The sequence below is a fragment of the Sphaeramia orbicularis genome, unplaced genomic scaffold, assembly GCF_902148855.1.
Source record: "Sphaeramia orbicularis unplaced genomic scaffold, fSphaOr1.1, whole genome shotgun sequence".
Lineage (NCBI taxonomy): Eukaryota > Metazoa > Chordata > Actinopteri > Kurtiformes > Apogonidae > Sphaeramia > Sphaeramia orbicularis.
Window position 1 is genome coordinate 67,661 of NW_021941596.1, and position 18,768 is coordinate 86,428.

Consider the following 18,768-nt stretch of genomic DNA (forward strand, 5'->3'; position numbering starts at 1 on the left):
GAAAGGTTGGATTTATCTTAATTATGTCCACAAATAATGACAATAATAATGAGGATAATATATTAAAAATAATAATAATAATGATGATGGTGCTAATAATAATAATAATAATAATGCTAATAATAATGCTCATAATATAATAATGATGATAACTTTTGAGGTGAAATTTTCAGGCTTGATGAATGTTTAAAACAAGTTTAATTAATTGTGCATTTGTGACTAAAACGGTAAAATTTTGTAATATTTTGCCAGTTTTTGGCTGAAACGTGCGAATTAAGTGAACATGAACAGTTTGACTGAACATTTATTTTATTAAAAAACCAAACGAACATTTCACGTTGATACAAAATACTGCGAAAAAAAACACAAACACATTCACTGAGCGACTGTTTCTACCAAATAAAATAAATAAACCAACTCTGGGTTTTATTCGACTCAGACACGAACATCGCAACTGGACGAAGAGACGACAACGATGGCGCCTCTTAAACTATAAAACATGGACGTAAATATGAGTTTAATTCTGTAGAATCAAACAAACCAATAAATAAGGTTGAAATAAATAACGACATAAACACTTCGTCCATTAAACACATTCATTAAAAACACCTGAACTCAACAAGTGAGCACCGTGCTCGTCTCTGATTGGCTGGATCGGCTGAATCTGAGGCCGATCTCCACCTGTGGACAGGCGAGGCTCCGCCCCCTCCGCTGGGACACGACCTCAGATGTAAAATGACTGAAACTGACAAACCATTTTACAGTCAAAGATCATTTTACAAATAATAAAGTGAACGGATGAAGTTACAGAAAACATCCCATAATAATAAGACCACATAACGGTGTCGTCATGGTAACAGCCTCCTCCTCCACACTGTGGTCACCTGTAAAATGATCTTAAATGCGACGTCACGATCATATGTCCGTCAATGGTGGCGGGGCTTCACGTGTCATTGACCAATCAGAGCCTAGCGCAGTCGAATGTTAACGACACTTTTATTTTGTTCTAATTGTTCATTGGCTGAAATCCAGAATATGAACTTTCATTTATGTTGTTCGTCTCGTCTGATGCTCCACCCACCCAAACAACGCTGTCCAATCAGCAGCGTTTAAACTGGGACATGTTTCCACTGAATAAACCGGCCTCGAAAGTTTCTTTCGACCCAACCTTCAAAGATTTGAAAACGGGGCAGGACTCTTCAGATTCCCTGAATTCTTGGGGGCGGGGCTGTGTGTTGAAGAACACTGATTGGTGGAACCCACCAAGGTCATTATTATAAAAACCAAGGAAACAGATGAAGAAATGTTCCCCTCAGCTTCACAAAATGAGTAAATTCTAACTTTGGTCTTAATTTTGTCGTAAATTTAACTTTAAAAACTTTAATCTGCATTTTCACTGTATTAGTTTAATTTCAGAGAACATCAACATTTTTTTTAGTAAATTTCCTTCTTTATCGTCTGAAAATCAAGGTTTCAATAATTCGTTTAATTTCCTTTAATTTCTGTTTTTTTTGGTGATTATTGATTTTTCTTCAAAGACTCAGACTTTTGTTCAGATAAATTTGTTTTTTCTTATAAATTTTACGACTTTACATTAAGTCTGAATATGTTTTCTTGGTGAATCTACCAATGACGGTGAAGTAGGCCACATCAGAAAAATACATTTGTCACCACAAGAATAAAGTCGTAATATTATGAGAATAAAGTTGTAGTTTTAAAAAAAAAAAAACATAATTTAACAAAAATAATGTCATACTTTTATGAGATTGAAGTCGTAATATTTTGAAAATAAATTCACAATAGTGCGATAAAAAGTCATAATTTATAAACTGTAACCTTTAGTCCTTGTTGATGACAGTTTCCGGTTACAGCGCTAGCCCTTCAGTCGAACACTTCAGTCAGTTCCTCCTTCATAAAAGAGAGAATTTACTCCAAACCTGTTCAGCTCTTACACCAAAACAAACCCAAATGTGTGCGAACTGTCTTCAAAGTCCTTCGACTAATGCTAATGTGTTGATGGTGGGCAGGGCTAATAGGTTCAGTATTTGGTGAGTGGGGCTAATAGACCAGCGGGTACAACTGTATTCTGGAAATGAAGATATTTTTACACCTATTTTAAAATTACGACTTTATTCTCATAATTTTACGACTTCATTCTTGTAAAATTACAGGTTTTATCTCCATATTTATGACTGTATTGTCGTAGTGACAGTGTTCGTATTTTCTTCTGGGGCTTCATCGTATCTATAGGTTGAATGCGTAGAATGTGAGTTTTTTGGGCTCCACTCCCTCTAGTGGTCGTTGTTATAATCTGTGTCTGTTTGAATCCGACAGATTCACAGAAGAACATCAACAGGAAACGAACAAGTCTGAAGTGAATGAACCGAATGCAAACCACAGATGAACAGGAGTCATTTACCAGGAAATTAAACCGCCCTGGGAATGTTGGTGGAAAAGGGGGGGTTTGTTTTGTGTCCACATGGACCCGGTTCAAGGTTTAGACCGGGTTGAACTTTAGGACCTGGTTCAACATTGGGACCCGGTTCAGCATTTTTACCTGATTCACCGTTTGGACCTGGTTCAAGGTTTGGACCTGGCTCAACATTTGGGCCTAGTTCAAGATTTGGAGCTGGTTCACCATTTGGACCTGGTTCAGGGTTTGCACCTGGTTCACCGTTTGGACCTGGTTCAACATTTGGACTTGGTTCAACGTTAGGATCTGGTTCAACGTTAGGACCTGGTTCAAGGTTAGGACCTGGTTCAAGGTTTGGACCTGGTTCAACATTTGGACTTGGTTCAACGTTAGGACCTGGTTCAATGTTAGGACCTGGTTCAAGGTTAGGACCTGGTTCAAGGTTTGGACCTGGTTCACCGTTGCAACCTAGCTCAAGATCTGGAGCTGGTTCAACGTTAGGACCTGGTTCAGGGTTTGGACCTAGTTCAAGATTTGGAGCTTGTTCAAGGTTTGGACCTGGTTCAGGGTTTTGGACCTAGTTCAAGATTTGGAGCTGGTTCAAGGTTTGGACCAGGTTCAGGGTTTGGACCTGTTCATTTTAAAACTACATTCACGTCTTTAAAAAGCGCCTGAATTCAATGCGTCCACAGACTTTTGTCCATATCATCAACATCAGGAACGTCTTGTGCAGTTGATGCAGTCCTGCAGGTGGCGCCGCCCCATCTGAGCCCCGCCCCCTATCCTTCCGTCCGTCCGTCGGTGCTCAGGCACTCATGCGTTGGCACTGGCGTAGCAGCGGTCCTTCCTCAGATGCACCTGCAGACCGCCGGCGCTGCTGAAGGTCTTACTGCAGTGAGCGCAGCCGTACGGTTTCTCGCCCGAATGCGTGCGTTTGTGTTTCTTCATGGTGTCGCCGTCGCTGAAGGTGCGGCAGCAGAACGGGCAGCTGTACGGACGCTCGCCTGTGTGGATGCGCAGGTGGCGCCGCAGGTTCCCCCTCTGGCTGAAGCTCTTGGAGCAGAAGGTGCAACGGTGCGGACGCTCGCCCGTGTGCGTGCGCAGGTGGCGCCGCAGGTCGGCCGACTGCGCGAACGACTTGCAGCACCAGTCGCAGGCGTACGTCTTTCGCTTCTGCTCCAGGTGGAGGCGGAGCCCTGCAGCCTGACCGAAGGCCTCGCCGCAGCGGGGGCAGCGGTGGACCAGTTCAGGGACGTAGGACGCCGTGCCGCTGTCGTCGTCCGCCACCACCGAGGACAGTTCCTGGAGTCAAAGAAACATCGGATTAAAATGAAGAAGACGCCGGAACACGGAGACAAACGCGAAAAAAAGAGGAGATGAAGGCAGAGGGCGGAGCTTATGAACAACCACGAATCAACAGAATGACGACGAAAACAGAAACACCACAGATGTCTTTTTAATCAAACGCATCGATTTAAACCAGTTTGAATGCAAGGATTTATCCTGTTATTGATTTATCCTGTTTTTATTGATCAGTTTGTTTGAGATTATAGTTACTAATATATTAGTTATAATAATTATAATTTAGCATCTTATAAAACCATGTTCACTGGTTAATAATTATTAACAATAATTAACAAATAATAATTATTATTAATTATGTATTTATTTAATGACTCTAACCATCGAAGCCTGTTCTGACTCAAAAACAGTCAACAAATCAGTTCTTTTACACATGAATCCATCTCAAGGGGGTGTGTCATGATTCTAGGCCACAACCCCTGATGACATAATTGGACATATGAACATGTTTAAAGTCTGACATCGTGACTTTAATTGCAATCAAAACATACATCCCAGATTTATGAAGTTTCATGTGAACATTAAACATTAATTTACTTTAATGTAGTTAGTTTAACTGTAGTTAATTTAGTTTAACTGTAGTTAATTTAGCTTAACTCCATCCATCCATTATCCTCCGCTTTATCCGGGGCCGGGTCGCGGGGGTAACAGTCTAAGCAGGGATGCCCAGACTTCCCTCTCCCCAGACACCTCCTCCAGCTCTTCCAGGGGGACCCCGAGGCGTTCTCAGGCCAGCCGAGAGACATAGTCTCTCCAGTGTGTCCTGGGTCTTCCCCGAGGTCTCCTACCGGCGGGACATGCCTGGAACACCTCCCCAGGGAGGCATCCGAAACAGATGCCCAAGCCACCTCAGCTGGCCCCTCTCGATGTGGAGGAGCAGTGGCTCTACTCCGAGCTCCTCCCTGGTGACTGAGCTCCTCACCCTATCCCTAAGGGTGCGCCCAGCCACCTTACGGAGGAAGCTCATTTTGACCGCTTGTATCCGGGATGTTGTCCTTTTGGTCATGACCCAAAGCTCATGACCATAGGTGAGGGTAGGAACATAGATTGAACGGTTAATCGAGAGCTTCGGCTCTCGGCTCAGCTCCTTTTTCACCATGACAGACCGGTACTGCGACTGCATCACTGCAGACGCTGCACCAATCCGTCTGTCAATCTCACGCTCCATTCTTCCCTCACTCGTGAACAAGACCCCAAGATACTTGAACTCCTCCACTTGGGGCAAGGGCTCCCCACCGACCCAGAGAGGGCAAACCACCTTTTTCCAGTTGAGAACCATGGCCTCCGATTTGGAGGTGCTGATCCTCATCCCGCTCGCTTCACACTCGGCTGCAAACCGCCCCAGTGCACGCTGGAGGTCCAGGTTCGATGAGGCCAACAGGACAACATCATCCGCAAAAAGCAGAGATGAAATCCTGTGGTCCCCAAACCGGACCCCCTCTGGCCCCTGGCTGCACCTAGAAATTCTGTCCATAAAAATTATGAACAGAACCGGTGACAAAGGGCAGCCCTGTCAGAGTCCAACATGCACCTGGAACAGGTCTGACTTACTGCCGGCAATGCGAACCAGGCTCCTGCTTTGGTCATACAAGGACCGGACTGCCCTTAGCAAAGGGCCCCGGACCCCATACTCCCAAAGCACCTCTCACAGGATATCACGAGGGACACGGTCAAACGCCTTCTCCAAATCCACAAAACACATGTGGACTGGTTGGGTGAACTCCCATGAACCCTCGAGCACCCGATAGAGGGTATAGAGCTGGTCCAGTGTTCCGCGACCAGGACGAAAACCGCATTGTTCCTCCTGGATCCGAGGTTCAACTATTAGTCGGATCCTCCTCTCCAGTACCCTGAAATAGACTTTCCCCGGGAAGCTGAGGAGTGTGATCCCCCTGTAGTTGGAGCACATCCTCCGGTCGGCCAATCCAGAGGTACTGTCCCCGACTGCCACGCGATATTACAGAGACATGTCAGCCAAGACAGTCCCTGCACATCCAGAGACTTAAGGTACTCAGGGCGAATCTCATCCACCCCCGGTGCCCTGCCACCAAGGAGCTTGCCAACCACCTCGGTGACTTCAGCTTGGGTGATGGACAAGTCCACCTCTGAGACCTCAGCCTCTGCTTCCTCCATGGAAGACATGGCAGTGGGATTGAGGAGATTCTCCAAGTATTCCTTCCATCGTCCGACAACGTCCCCAGTCGAGGTCAGCAGCCCCCCACTTCCACTGTAAACAGTGTTGGTGGGGAACTGCTTTCCCCTCCTGAGGCGTCGAACGGTTTGCCAGAATTTCCTCGAAGCTGACCGATAGTCCTCCTCCATGGCCTCCCCAAACTCCACCCAGACCCGAGTTTTTCCTTCCACAACCACTCGGGCTGCAGCACGCTTGGCCTTCCAGTACCCATCAGTTGCCTCGGGAGTACCACGAGCCAACAAGGCTCGATAAGACTCCTTCTTCAGCTTGACGGCATTCCTTACTTCTGGGGTCCACCATCGGGTTCAGGGATTCCCGCCACAACAGGCACTGGAGACCCTGCTGCCGCAGCTCCAAGGAGCCGCTTCGACAATGGAGGTGGAGAACATGGTCCACTCGGACTCAATGTCCCCAGCCTCCCCCAAGATCTGGGAGAAGCTTTCCCGGAGTTGAAGACCGTGCTGACATCAGCTCTGCCAGACGTTCCCAACAGACCCTCACAACACGTTTGGGCCTGCCGAGTCTGTCCGGCTTCCTCCTTTGCCAGCAGATCCAACTCACCACCAGGTGGTGATCGGTTGACAGCTCTGCCCCTCTCTTTACCCGAGTGTCCAAAACACGCAGCCGGAGGTCTGATAACACGACAATGAAGTCGATCATCGACCTCCGGCCAAGGGTGTCCTGGTGCCAAGTGCACTTATGGACATCCCTGTGTTCGAACATGGTGTTTGTTATGGACAAACTGTGGCTAGCACAGAAGTCCAATAACAAAACACCACTTGGGTTCAGATCGGGGAGGCCGTTCCTCCCCATCACCCCCCTCCAGGTATCACTGTCGTTGTCCACGTGAGTGTTGAAGTCACCCAGGAGAACAATGGAGTCCCCAATCGGAGCACCATCCAGCACCTCTCCCAGGGACTCCAAGAAGGCTGGGTACTCTGCACTGCTGTTCGGCCCGTAGGCCAAGACAACAGTGAGGCACCTGTCCCTGACCCGAAGGCGCAGGGATGCAACCCTCTCGTTCACCGGGGTGAACTCCAACACACGGCAGCTGAGCTGAGGGGCTATAAGCAAGCCCACGCTAGCCCGCCACCTCTCACCGTGGGCAACGCCAGAGAAGTGGAGAGTCCAGCCCCTCTTGAGGGGTTGGGTTCCAGAGCCCCAGCTGTGTGTGGAGGTGAGCCCCACTAGATCTAGACGGTACCTCTCAACAAGCTCAAGCCTCACCAGCTCTGGCTCCTCCCCCCAGGGAAGTGACATTCCATGTCCCAAGAGCCAGACTCTGGTTCCGGGCAATGGGTCGTCAAGCCCCCTGCTGTCGACTGTCACCCAATCCACAATGCACCCGGTCCCTACGGTTCCCTCGGTGGGTGGTGGGTCCACCGAAGGACAGGCCCATGTCGCTCTTTCGGGCTGTGCCCGGCCGGGCCCCATGGGCAAGCTTAACTGTAGTTGATTGAGTTTAACTGTAGTTAATTTTGTTTAACAGTACATAGTTTAGTTTAACTGTAGTTAATTTAGTTTAACTGTAGTTAGTTTAGTTTAACTGTACTTCATTTTGTTTAACTGTACTTAATTTAGTTTAACTGCAGTTAGTTTAGTTTAACTGCAGTTAATTTAGTTTAACTGTAGTTAGTTTAGTTTAACTGTACTTAATTTCGTTTAACTGTACTTAATTTAGTTTAACTGTAGTTAGTTTAGTTTAACTGTACTTAATTTTGTTTAACTGTACTTAATTTAGTTTAACTGCAGGTAGTTTAGTTTAACTGCAGTTAATTTAGTTTAACTGTAGTTAGTTTAGTTTAACTGTACTTAATTTCGTTTAACTGTACTTAATTTAGTTTAACTGTAGTTAGTTTAGTTTAACTGTACTTAATTTGTTTGACTGTACTTAATTTAGTTTAACTGCAGGTAGTTTAGTTTAACTGTAGTTACTTTAGTTTAACTGTAGTTAGTTTAGTTGAATGTAGTTAGTTTAGTTTAATGTAGTTATTTTACCTGTATATAATGTAGTTTAACTGTAGTTGGTTTGGTTTATTTTAGTTTGGTTTAGTTTGGTTTGGTTTAGTTTAGTTTAGTTTAATTTAATTTAGTTTAATTTGGTTTAGTGCAGTTCTGTTAAACTTTAACTCTAGAGTCGACTGAACTCTGACGGTGTCCTGAACCTGTTACCCATGAGTCTGTGGGGCAGGTTGGTTCTGTGTGTGGGGGTCCAGACCTGGTCCCGGGTGCTGGTCTTGGTCCTCTGGGTCTCGTGGGAGTCTGTCTGGATCCTGTCCACCTCTGTCATGCATCGCAGCCCCGCCTCCTCCCACGTCGCACCGTCAGCGGTGTGTTCAGGTTCACTCACGTTCACCTCCTCTGGTTCAGCTTTGATCAGAACTGGAACCCGAGCTGGGGCCAGAACCTGGACCTCCTCCTGGACCACCATGACCAAGGAGGACTGAGGAGGCTCCAGTAGAGGGTTGGGTTTCAGAACCCCCTCGGGTTTTGGGACCGGGTCCGCCTGCTCCTGACCCGGGACCAGGTTCTGCTGTGGGGGGGTCTCCAACTGGACTGGTACCACGGGGGGCTGTCGGGGCCGGGTTGGGGGGGAGTCAGGTTCCTGGGGGTGGGGACTCTGGTCCAGATCGGTGGACTGATGCTCGGGGGGTGCGAAACTCAGAACTGACCCAGTGGATCCTGGAAGAACCACAAGAACCAGAAGAACCGGATCAACATTACATCATCAAACTGGTCCTGTTTCAGATCCATCAGGTCAGAACCAGGTTAGAACAGTTCCAGTAAGATCTTCCTTTTCATTGAACTTCAGATGAAATCAGAGACACTGAAGTCTTTTATGAAACGGAAAAACCTACAGAACCACATTCACTGATGAATAAGAACTGGTCCATGATAATAATGTTCTATTGATAATAATGTTCTGATAATAATGTTGTATTGATAATAATGTTCTGATAATAATGTTGTATTGATAATGTTCTACTGATAATAATGTTCTATTAATAATAATGTTCACTGATAATAATGTTCTGCTGATAATGTTCCACTGATAATAATGTTCTACTGATAATAATGTTCTGCTAATAATAATGTTCTACTGATAATAATGTTCTGATACTAATGTTGTATTGATAATAATGTTTTACAGATAATAAAGTTCTATTAATAATAATGTTCACTGATAATAATGTTCTGCTGATAATGTTCTACTGATAATAATGTTTTACTGGTAATAATGTTCTACTGATAATAATGTTCTGCTGATAATGTTCTGCTGATAATGTTCTACTGATAATAATGTTCTGCTAATAATAACGCTCTATTGATAATAATGTTCTATTAATAATAATGTTCTACTGATAATAATGTTCTGTTGATAATAATGTTCTACTGATAATGTTCTATTGATAATAATGTTCTATTCCTTCTGGTAATTCCGTTAAGATCATAAATTGGTTTGTGTTCTAGATACATTCGGTGTAAACCTAACAGATCCCGGGGTTCGATCCGTCCAACTGGACCTGGTTCTGCTGCTCAGACCATCCACCAGAGGACGGACCAACCAGTGACAGACGATTCACCAATGAATCCTTCAAAAGAATCAATTCATTTAAGTGAATGAGTTGACTCTCTTCAGCAGCTCTTTGCTAATGTTCTGTTAATTATCACATAAACTTGTCAGATTCACTCCTTCAGTCAGTCTGTAGGAGGTGGAAGTGTTGTGGGTCGAACCCTGCAGCAGGTCGTCTCCATGGCAACAACACTGACGGCATCGCCAGATTAGTTTCCGGCGACGGACAAATGGAGCTGAGGTAGTGAACAACTGAATGAAAGAGCGGAAGAGTAGAACCGAATCATTCATGGATCTACTGAACCGCTGAAGGAGACTAGATCCTCCTAAACCAGAGCCAGATTAGAACATGAACAAACGAAGTGAATGTAACGATCTGAAGTTAAAGATGAATGTTTAAAATGTTAACGTTTAATCACGAGAAAACACACAAATTAAATTAAACACACAGAGAACAAAGACGGTTTAAGAAACATTAGATGGATAGAATGATAGAACGACAGATAGAACGAATGATAGAACAATAGAACGACAGATAGAATCATAGAATGATAAATAGAACAATAGAATGACAGATAGAATGATAGATAGAAATAATGATATATAATATATAATAGAACCATTTCCTTATTGACAGTCATCTTTGTTGCAAAACTCGTATAAATTTTTCTACCTTTTCTATTCTTCGTTCTTTATCTGTTTTATATTTTCGCTCTTTATCCGTTTTATATTTTCGTTCTTTTTCCGTTTTATATTTTCGTTCTTTATCCGTTTTATATTTTCGTTCTTTATCTGCTTTATATTTTCATTCTTTATCTATTTTATATTTTCGTTCTTTATCTGCTTTATATTTTCATTCTTTATCTATTTTATATTTTCGTTCTTTATCTGCTTTATATTTTCATTCTTTATCTATTTTATATTTTCGTTCTTTATCTGCTTTATATTTTTGTTCTTCTCTCATAAACACAACAGACACATTAAACCTGTTCTACTGTCGTAAACATACACTCAGTATTTTAACACCGTTAGTTCGACCAACGCTCATTAGATGTTTTGTTATTTCACTTGTGAACCAAATAAATCGGTTCTCAACAAATGAACGAACCGAAAGAATCGAGTTCGTAAAAGACTCGGACCGGTACCGACCAACATGGACAGAAAAGTGTCCTGTGCGATTTATTTCCGCTCGACTGTGTTTATTTCCGGTCGCCGGTGTTCGAACCGTCTACTGATCGACGCGGACGGACGTTCAAACCCATGTCCGACTCGGTTTTTAACTGTAAACCCCGGTGAACCGGTAACCGGGCCGGTCGGAGGCTCCTCCGGGCTCCGCGGCCCTCCTCAGCCCTTACTCAGCCACTCGGTCTCGGCCTCCAGCAGCAGGATGTCCCGCAGCTGCCGCCGGAGGCTGTCGTTCTCCTGCCGTGCGCGCGCCGCCTCCTCCCGGTACTCGGACACCGTGTCCTCCACCACGGCCAGGATCTCCTTCACCACCACCGTCAGCCGCTCCGTCAGGTAGGCGTTCAGCAGCTGCACTTTGGTCATTTTGGCCGCATCCACACCGGAAACGTACGCAGACAATAACAAACCGACCGGAAACGGCCCGCTCCGAGCCGCTGGAGCTGCGTTCACAATAAGAGCCCGACCGGAAGTCCTTTATTCTGAAAACACAGGAGTTCACGCGAAAAAACTCACAAAATGTGTGTGTGTGTGTGTGTGTGTGTGTGTGTGTGTGTGTGTGTGTGTGTGTGTGTGTGTGTGTGTGTGTGTATACAGAGAGAGAGAGAGATATGTGAGTGGATATAGATCCACTCACACATATGTTTAATATAAAACTGCAGAAAATGGAAAAACTTCAACTAAATAACTGTTAAAAGTACAAAAACTTTTTTGAAAAATTCAACCCGTTTTTAGTGTGAACATAGATAGATAGTTTGTATGTGACCACTAGGGGACAGTACAGACACATGAGTTTAACTGCTGTAATAATAGATTCAAAGGTTTGAACGGTTTCATATTTAATATTAAATCTGTGATTAGTTTAATTAATTCGGTCCCATCATGTTGATGTCCTCATTAAATGTCCTCATTAACCCTTTAGAGTCAGTTCAGTCTGTGTTTCCATTAGTGGGACTGGATTGGACAAGAACAGAAAAACGGACTGGTGCAACAGATATCTATCTATCTATCTATCTATCTATCTATCTATCTATCTATCTATCTATCTATCTATCTATCTATCTATCTATCTATCTATTATATTTTGTACTTTTAACAGTTATTTAGTTGAAGTTTTTCCATTTTCTGCAGTTTTATATTAAACATATGTGTGAGTGGATCTCTCTCTCTCTCTCTCTCTCTCTCTCTCTCTCTCTCTCTCTCTCTCTCTGTCTCTCTCTCTCTCTCTCTCTCTCTCTCGATAGATAGATAGATAGATAGATAGATAGATAGATAGATAGATAGATAGATAGATAGATAGATAGATAGATAGATAGATAGATAGATAGATAGATAGATAGATCCACTCACACATATGTTTAATATAAAAAAGGAAATGGAAAAACTTCAACTAAATAACTGTTAAAAGTACAAAAACATCGTTTTGTTGTTGTTGTTGTTGTTTTTTTTAATTTAACCCGTTTTTAGTGTGAACATAGATAGGTAGTTTGTGTGTGTGACCACTAGGGGACAGTACAGACACATGAGTTAAACTCATGTTCAGGTAATAATAGATTCAAAGGTTTGAACGGTTTCATATTTAATATTAAATCTGTGATTAGTTTAATTAATTCAGTCCCATCATGTTGATGTCCTCATTAAATGTCCTCATTAACCCTTTAGAGTCAGTTCTGTCTGTGTTTCCATTAGCGGGACTGGGTTGGACATGAACAGAAAAACGGACTGGTGCAACGGAGGATTCAGCTGCATCAGCAAATACACAACCGGAAGTCAAGTACCGGTAACGGCCTGGACTCCTACAAAATATGAGCAGCAAGAAGAGGAATAATAATAATAATAATAATAATAATAATAATAATAATAATAATAATAATAATAATAATAATGAAGTAACTGATTCTGATGGACATTCAAATATTAGAATAAACTCTAACAATGACACATGTTCAAGGTATATTTGGTTTGTTCTTTTTAATGTCGTTTTTGTCTTTGTTCTGTTTATTGTTTGACCTTAAATGTATTAAAACTGTTCAATAAAATAACTATATATCTGTTACATTTAGAACCACAACAACTGTTAGTTCTTCGACGGTAGAACCACATAGTTTTGATAGCACAACTACATTAATGCACTTATTTATCTATATTTATCTTTAATTATCATATTGATCATATATTGTCTATTACATATTGTACAAATTGATGTAATTATTCAAAAAAATGATTTGAATAATGTTGGGAATAAAAGATAAATAAGCGTAAGAATTTGTATTGTTTCACTTAAATTTGTTGATGAATCTTTGTTACAGCAGCACAATTTAAAAAAATAAATCAATAGAAAAGACGGATTCATGTATAAAATAAACTGATAAAAGTGTAAATATGGTATAAAATCACCTGGATCCTCTGGGTTCATCATGTGGACTCTGGACTGTGGATGAAGGTCTGGACAGGAAGTGGTGTTGAGGGCGTCCAACTTCACTTATCCACCTCCTGAACCCCCCCACCCCCCCTCCCTCCCTCCCTCCCTCCCTCCTCTTTACGTTTTGCAGTGAAGCACTCGAAGCTGCAGCAGATCCTCGACTCTGCATCATTATACAACCAGGACCACAAGGAGGACCAGCAGAGACCTGAAGGCACCTCCAGCGTCTCCACGGCAACTGCCTCCACCCTCCTGAGGCTCCGGGTCTGGGTTCTGTCGGTTCTGCACAGACAACATGAACCTGTGGCGTCCTGTGGACTAGGACCAGGTAGGAGCTGTATGGTTCTGGAACATGTGAGTGGGTGTGTCTGCATCACTCACACCAGGTTCTCCTCCATTCCCCGTTGGTTCTCTGTCAGTTCTCTGTCGGTTCTCCTGCCTCTGGTCCATCTGTGCTCAGACAAACACTGTGAATTATGCATCAAACTGGTTCAGCCTCTGCAGCGTCGTCCTCTGATGGAAACAAACGCAGACACGGGCTTCACCTGAAACAGAACCAGGTCCAGCATGTGGAGAACCTCCACCTGGTTCAGGTTCTGATCCAAACTGCAGCAGAATAAATGTCTCAGCTTCAGGATGAGGATGCAGCTCCAGTGAACAGATGGAACAGAACAGAACCCTGTTAGAACCCTGACAGAACCCTGATAGAACCGTTCTAGACACTGTAAAAAAGGCCTGAACAAAAAGTAGACAATTCAACTCATTATTGGGTTCAAATGTCCCAATGTAAAAGTCCAATTATTTGTGCAGTAAAAAAATTATACTTATATAGTTTTCTAAAAATGAGACGATATTATTTGAGGATTAAAGGGAAATCAAACATCAAATACTTATTTAAAACAGAAAACACATGTTTCAAGTCTTTATAGTAAGATTTCTTTTATCCGATCTGATCTTTTAAAAAATGCCAAATCAGCAGCTGATTCCGATCTTTAGATCAGACTGGGACATCCCATATATATGTTTCCACCCCTGCTGTAGTGCGTCTGTAAAGCAGTCCATCCAGGGTTTATTCAGGGGTGGTTCCCTGCATTCCATGTCATACGTTCCTCACATTCAGAACACAGATCATACGACGGTACAAACTGAAAGTAAAACTGAAGACACTTCACTAAAGGCCTCCAGTCAGACGTACTTGACTCTGTGGACGTCTGTGTGTGTGTGTGTGTGTGTGTGTGTATTCATTTATTTATTAATTAGAACCCGTCTGGTTCTGGGTCTGTTTCAGGTCTTAGTTCAGTCAGATCCAGGTTCTAGAACAGATAAAGTCTAGAACCGGAACCATCAGGTCTGACTGGTTCCATTTGTCTCTGTCTTTAATTAAACCTGTTTTCTGTTTTTAAAGTCACTGGTTCTAGTTGAATAAAAAAAGATCCGATTCAATGACTGTAAAACTAATGTTTATCAGATGTTTTTCATGGACATAATAGAGTTTATTACTCATATATATATATATTAGTTTATGTTTGTGTATCCAGTAGATTCATAAATAGAATCTGTTTCCTTTGGATTCAATGATTATATAAGGGTTGAAATGACAACAATCAATGAAAGACTAAAGGTTTAAGACACATACGACATATTAAATACATATTTAGTCAATATTTATTCCATATTCAATACATATTTCATACTGATACTGTTTAAATGCGTCCAGTGTTGATCATCTAAGTCTGATCTGATGAATGTTATGTTCATGGATTTAAAACACACTGAGTCTGCAGGACAGGGACGTGGTTCCATTAAACAGAACAGAACACTGACTTGGTTTGTTTGGTGGTCTGAGTCTAAACCAGTGACGTGCATTCTGCGGGGTTCCATGGGGTTCTGTGAGGTTCTGTAGGGTTCTGTATGGTTCTGCAGAGTTCTGTGGGGTTCTATAGGATTCTGTATGGTTCAGCAGGATGATTTTACAAGAATAAAACCTTTACTTTGAGAATAAAATCATCATTTATGTGAAAAATAGAGTTCATATCAAACACAAACAGCTGATGCATGTGTTGTTGGACTTTTCTAATTCTTTGCTTAGAACGTCACAACTTTGACAGTTTTTCTTGTCATTTGCGTTGTTCTTTTATAATTACTTTATTCTGCAATATTTTTGCTTTATTCTTTAAATATCAGGTTGTTCATCTCTAAACTGTAGGTTAGACTGAACTTAAGTATTTACAAGTATTATCATTATTATTATTATTATTATTATTATTATTATTATTATTATTATTATTATTATTATTATTAGGTAAAAAACAGAAAAAGGACAACAGTACCTGAATTCAATAAAACCACAACAATAAATGTTCACGTTTCAGGATCAAATCAAATCCTCCTTAAACTAAAAACAAAAATCCGAACTGAACGACATCTGTATATTTGAACATATGTATATTATATACAATTTTTATTTTATTATGCTCCGTGTTTCAGATCGTTCGCTACCTTCAGTTCTTCTTCGTTGATTCGTCATTTCATTTTGTAAAAATGGCCGCCAGTCCGAGCACCGCCCAGCCATCCGGGAGCGTGGGGGAGGAGCCTCAGCACACAGAGCAGCCAATCAGCACGCAGCCAAATGGAGATGCCATGACCTCACAACCCGCCGCCGAGCAGCAAGCCCCACCCTCGATGACAGACGGCAAACAGGAGGGACCAGGCATGGACCACCTGACGGTCGTCAACGACAACTTGGAGACGAGTAAACATTTGATTCTTTCATCAGAAATAACAGAACAGAACCTTTAGTTTCAGTTTCATTGTCCAAATGGACCGGTCCGTCCTCTTTGACCTCTGACCTTCCCTCCAGGTAACGGTGTGGCCCCTGTCATGGCCGACTTGTCTCCAACGGCATCTCCGAAGCTCCACGCCAAGCCTCGCCCAAGCAGTCGGTCGGGCTCCATGTCGGCCAACTCGCCCCGCCCCTCGCTGACCCGTCGGCCCAGTGCCATGGCTGACGGCGCCGCTGATGGATCAAAACCCAGGGACTACCTGATCCTGGCCATCCTGTCCTGTTTCTGTCCGCTGTGGCCAATCAACATCGTAGCGCTCACCTTCTCTGTCATGGTACGATATTGGTAACCATGACAACAACATACATGAAAATGGACAGGTTTAGGTATTCAAAGGGTTAATCCTTTAAGCACCAAAGTCGCAATATTGTGACGAGCATCCGATATGGCCACCGTCATATGACATCACAATATGAAAATTAGATGAGTCCATTTACTCCCATCATAAACTTTGGGTCAAGCCAATATTTTCCTCATTTACAGAATGAATTTACCTCCAAACACTTTCATCAGCTTTTAAATCTGGATTTGAACGTTGAATATGTTTATGTCCAGCGTCTGAACCTGGACCTGGACCGTGTCTGAACCTGGACCATGTCTGAACCTGAATCTGTCTCAAATATTTGTGTCTCATCTGCTCTTCAGTCCAGAAACAGTCTGCAACAAGGAAACATTGACGGCGCTCGGCGTCTGGGGCGGAACGCCATGGTTCTGTCCGTCGTCTCCATTTTGGGTGGAATCGCCATCATCACAGCGGCCATCGCCCTTAACTGGGGCTGTAAGTATCAGCTGATGTTTAGTCTGTAATCGTAAATAAAGATAAATCTGATGTTAAACATTAGTGTTGGTGTTAATCTGACTGTTTTCACATGTTTCAAGTATCTTTTCTCTCTGCAGTGATATTAAAATCCTGATGAAATCTCGTGGATTGGAGAGACCGACTTGACGATGACCTCGAACCAACATACCCCCCCACACACACCCCCATCCCCCACCCCATCCTGGTTTACGAAGCACTACTGATAATAAGCGCCTACACTGGATGAAAAAACCAATGAAAAAAACCTGTTCAGTTCTTTGCTGTTGTTTCTGCTGCACGACGAGCATGGTCCGCCTGCTGCTCTACCTCCAACACAACCAACGCCCCCAACGACCCCCCCCCCAATTAAATGAACCCACCTCCAATGAACCAGCCCCCCCATGACACAATAAACCAACCCACCCCCCCAATGAACCGACCCCCCCAACACAACCAACCCACCCCAACTCAATGAACTGACCCCAATGAACCGACCTTCGCAATGAACCGATCCCCCAATGGACTTACCCCACGACACAACAAACCCACCCCCCAATGAACTCGACCCCCCCACCCACTAAAGGATGGCTCAGGGTTCATTCGGTGGCAGCAGCTTGTCTCCTCAGACTGGTTTCTGTCCCGTGGATGTGGACGTCTGTCTCCATGGTAACAGGATTATTGACACCTATGCTGAACTGGACCAAACTGGAGGAACCCGGTTTACGGGTTCTGATGCCAAAATATTAGAAACTGAGGTGAAACTGAAAGATGCTGCTTTGAAGATGAACTGTCTGAGTCTTTGAACTCCAAAGCAAAAAAATGTGAGTTTGTGCCATCGATGTTCTCCTGTTGGACATAAAAACATGGAGGTAGAAACACTAACGCTAATCTTCTGAAAATTCACCATCAAAAAGGCCTTGAACTGAACCATCTGATCCTCCTCAAAGCCCCTCCTCCAGGATCAGCCCCTCCTATTGGTTCCTGAAGATGCTACAGTGAATCAAATTGATGAAATAACATTCAACTACTCGGTCGTAATAAAATACTACTACGAATAACACATTTTGTATCTAATTAGAACAAAAACACATGCCTTAAAGCAATCATTCCAAAAAGATAAATGCGAAGTCTTCCCATGAAAAACAGAGCATGACGTGAACTGTGACAACATCTACATTTATACGTTCTAGGCAAGGCAAACCGTATAAAACACTAGAAGTATATATATGGATATGGTCGGAAAGGACCATTCAGTTCAAGTTTTTAATTAAAAAAAAGAAAATGGAATTACTGATGTGGGTATACAAACAAAAAGTAAGAACCGTTGCTAGTTTCATGCCAGAAACTGATCGTTGATGATTCTTTTTGTCTACAGTTGATCAGTTGCGTTATATATAAAATAATGTCTTCTAATGTTTCTGTTTCTCGCAGGATAAATCATGCTTTTCTACCACATCCAAGAGGTGGATAGAGCCAGAAACAGTGAGAAACACAAGAAACAGTAAGAAAATCCCACAAGGAGTTCCACAGGGCTCTGTTGTTAGCCCAGTTCTGTTCATATATAAACTTCTATGCAGATGACACCCTGTTGTTCATTATTTTCTGGTAGATTGGTTTGGTGTACGTCCCTAAATGAGTCCAGGGTGCTCCAACGCTAAAACATTAGTTCCACCTGCTAAATGTTCTAACTTGAAGAAAAAAAAACACGCAGGAGTGATCCCATAACCCCCCTGGTAAGCCTTCACGCCCCTCCCCAGAGGCCCCGCCCCACAGTTTGACCAACACTGTCTTAGATGATAAAGAAAATGTTTCCTCAGTTACAGACTCGACACGTTTCAGGGTTAATTCACGTCATAGTTCAGGTTCATGTTCTCTGGTCTAATAATCAGACTTGGTGTTAATCTGATGTCACTAATTGGGACATTTGACTTTAAACAACGTGAGAATCGCCACCGTTTTGGCCGAAAAAAGGCTTTAAT

The 18,768-nt window shown here is 43.0% G+C and overlaps 2 protein-coding genes and 1 long non-coding RNA gene across 3 annotated transcripts; 1 reads left to right on the plus strand and 2 right to left on the minus strand.

Annotated features, from left to right (window-relative positions):
• Positions 1 to 286: 286 nt before the first annotated feature.
• Positions 287 to 1,303, minus strand: LOC115416368 (uncharacterized). Its single transcript, XR_003934960.1, has 2 exons — positions 763 to 1,303; positions 287 to 723 (listed from the first exon to the last, which is right to left on the minus strand). It is a non-coding gene; the product is annotated as an uncharacterized LOC115416368 (long non-coding RNA).
• A 1,713-nt stretch (positions 1,304 to 3,016) lies between these two features.
• LOC115416365 (zinc finger protein 771-like) lies at positions 3,017 to 11,169 on the minus strand. Its single transcript, XM_030130112.1, has 3 exons — positions 10,899 to 11,169; positions 8,188 to 8,651; positions 3,017 to 3,715 (listed from the first exon to the last, which is right to left on the minus strand). Exons 1-3 carry the CDS (start codon positions 11,089 to 11,091, stop codon positions 3,227 to 3,229), a joined length of 1,146 nt encoding a protein of 381 aa, XP_029985972.1. The 5' UTR covers positions 11,092 to 11,169; the 3' UTR covers positions 3,017 to 3,226.
• On the plus strand, positions 10,928 to 17,822 carry LOC115416367 (trafficking regulator of GLUT4 1-like). The gene is made up of 6 exons (XM_030130113.1): positions 10,928 to 11,061; positions 13,278 to 13,475; positions 15,635 to 15,899; positions 16,008 to 16,264; positions 16,636 to 16,768; positions 16,888 to 17,822. Exons 3-6 carry the CDS (start codon positions 15,689 to 15,691, stop codon positions 16,902 to 16,904), a joined length of 618 nt encoding a protein of 205 aa, XP_029985973.1. The 5' UTR covers positions 10,928 to 11,061; positions 13,278 to 13,475; positions 15,635 to 15,688; the 3' UTR covers positions 16,905 to 17,822.
• Positions 17,823 to 18,768: the final 946 nt, after the last annotated feature.

Bases quoted from the DNA above. Each gene is read 5' to 3' on its own strand.
- LOC115416365 (XM_030130112.1), bottom strand. From the start codon at position 11,091: ATGACCAAAGTGCAGCTGCTGAACGCCTACCTGACGGAGCGGCTGACG. The intron at 8,652-10,898 runs GTAAGGGCTGAG...TGGTTCTTCCAG, and splicing joins GGCCGAGACCGAGTGGCTGA to GATCCACTGGGTCAGTTCTG. The intron at 3,716-8,187 runs GTCTGGACCCCC...CTTTGACTCCAG, and splicing joins AGACCAGCACCCGGGACCAG to GAACTGTCCTCGGTGGTGGC.
- LOC115416367 (XM_030130113.1), top strand. From the start codon at position 15,689: ATGGCCGCCAGTCCGAGCACCGCCCAGCCATCCGGGAGCGTGGGGGAG. The intron at 15,900-16,007 runs GTAAACATTTGA...CCTTCCCTCCAG, and splicing joins CAACGACAACTTGGAGACGA to GTAACGGTGTGGCCCCTGTC. The intron at 16,265-16,635 runs GTACGATATTGG...TCTGCTCTTCAG, and splicing joins CGCTCACCTTCTCTGTCATG to TCCAGAAACAGTCTGCAACA.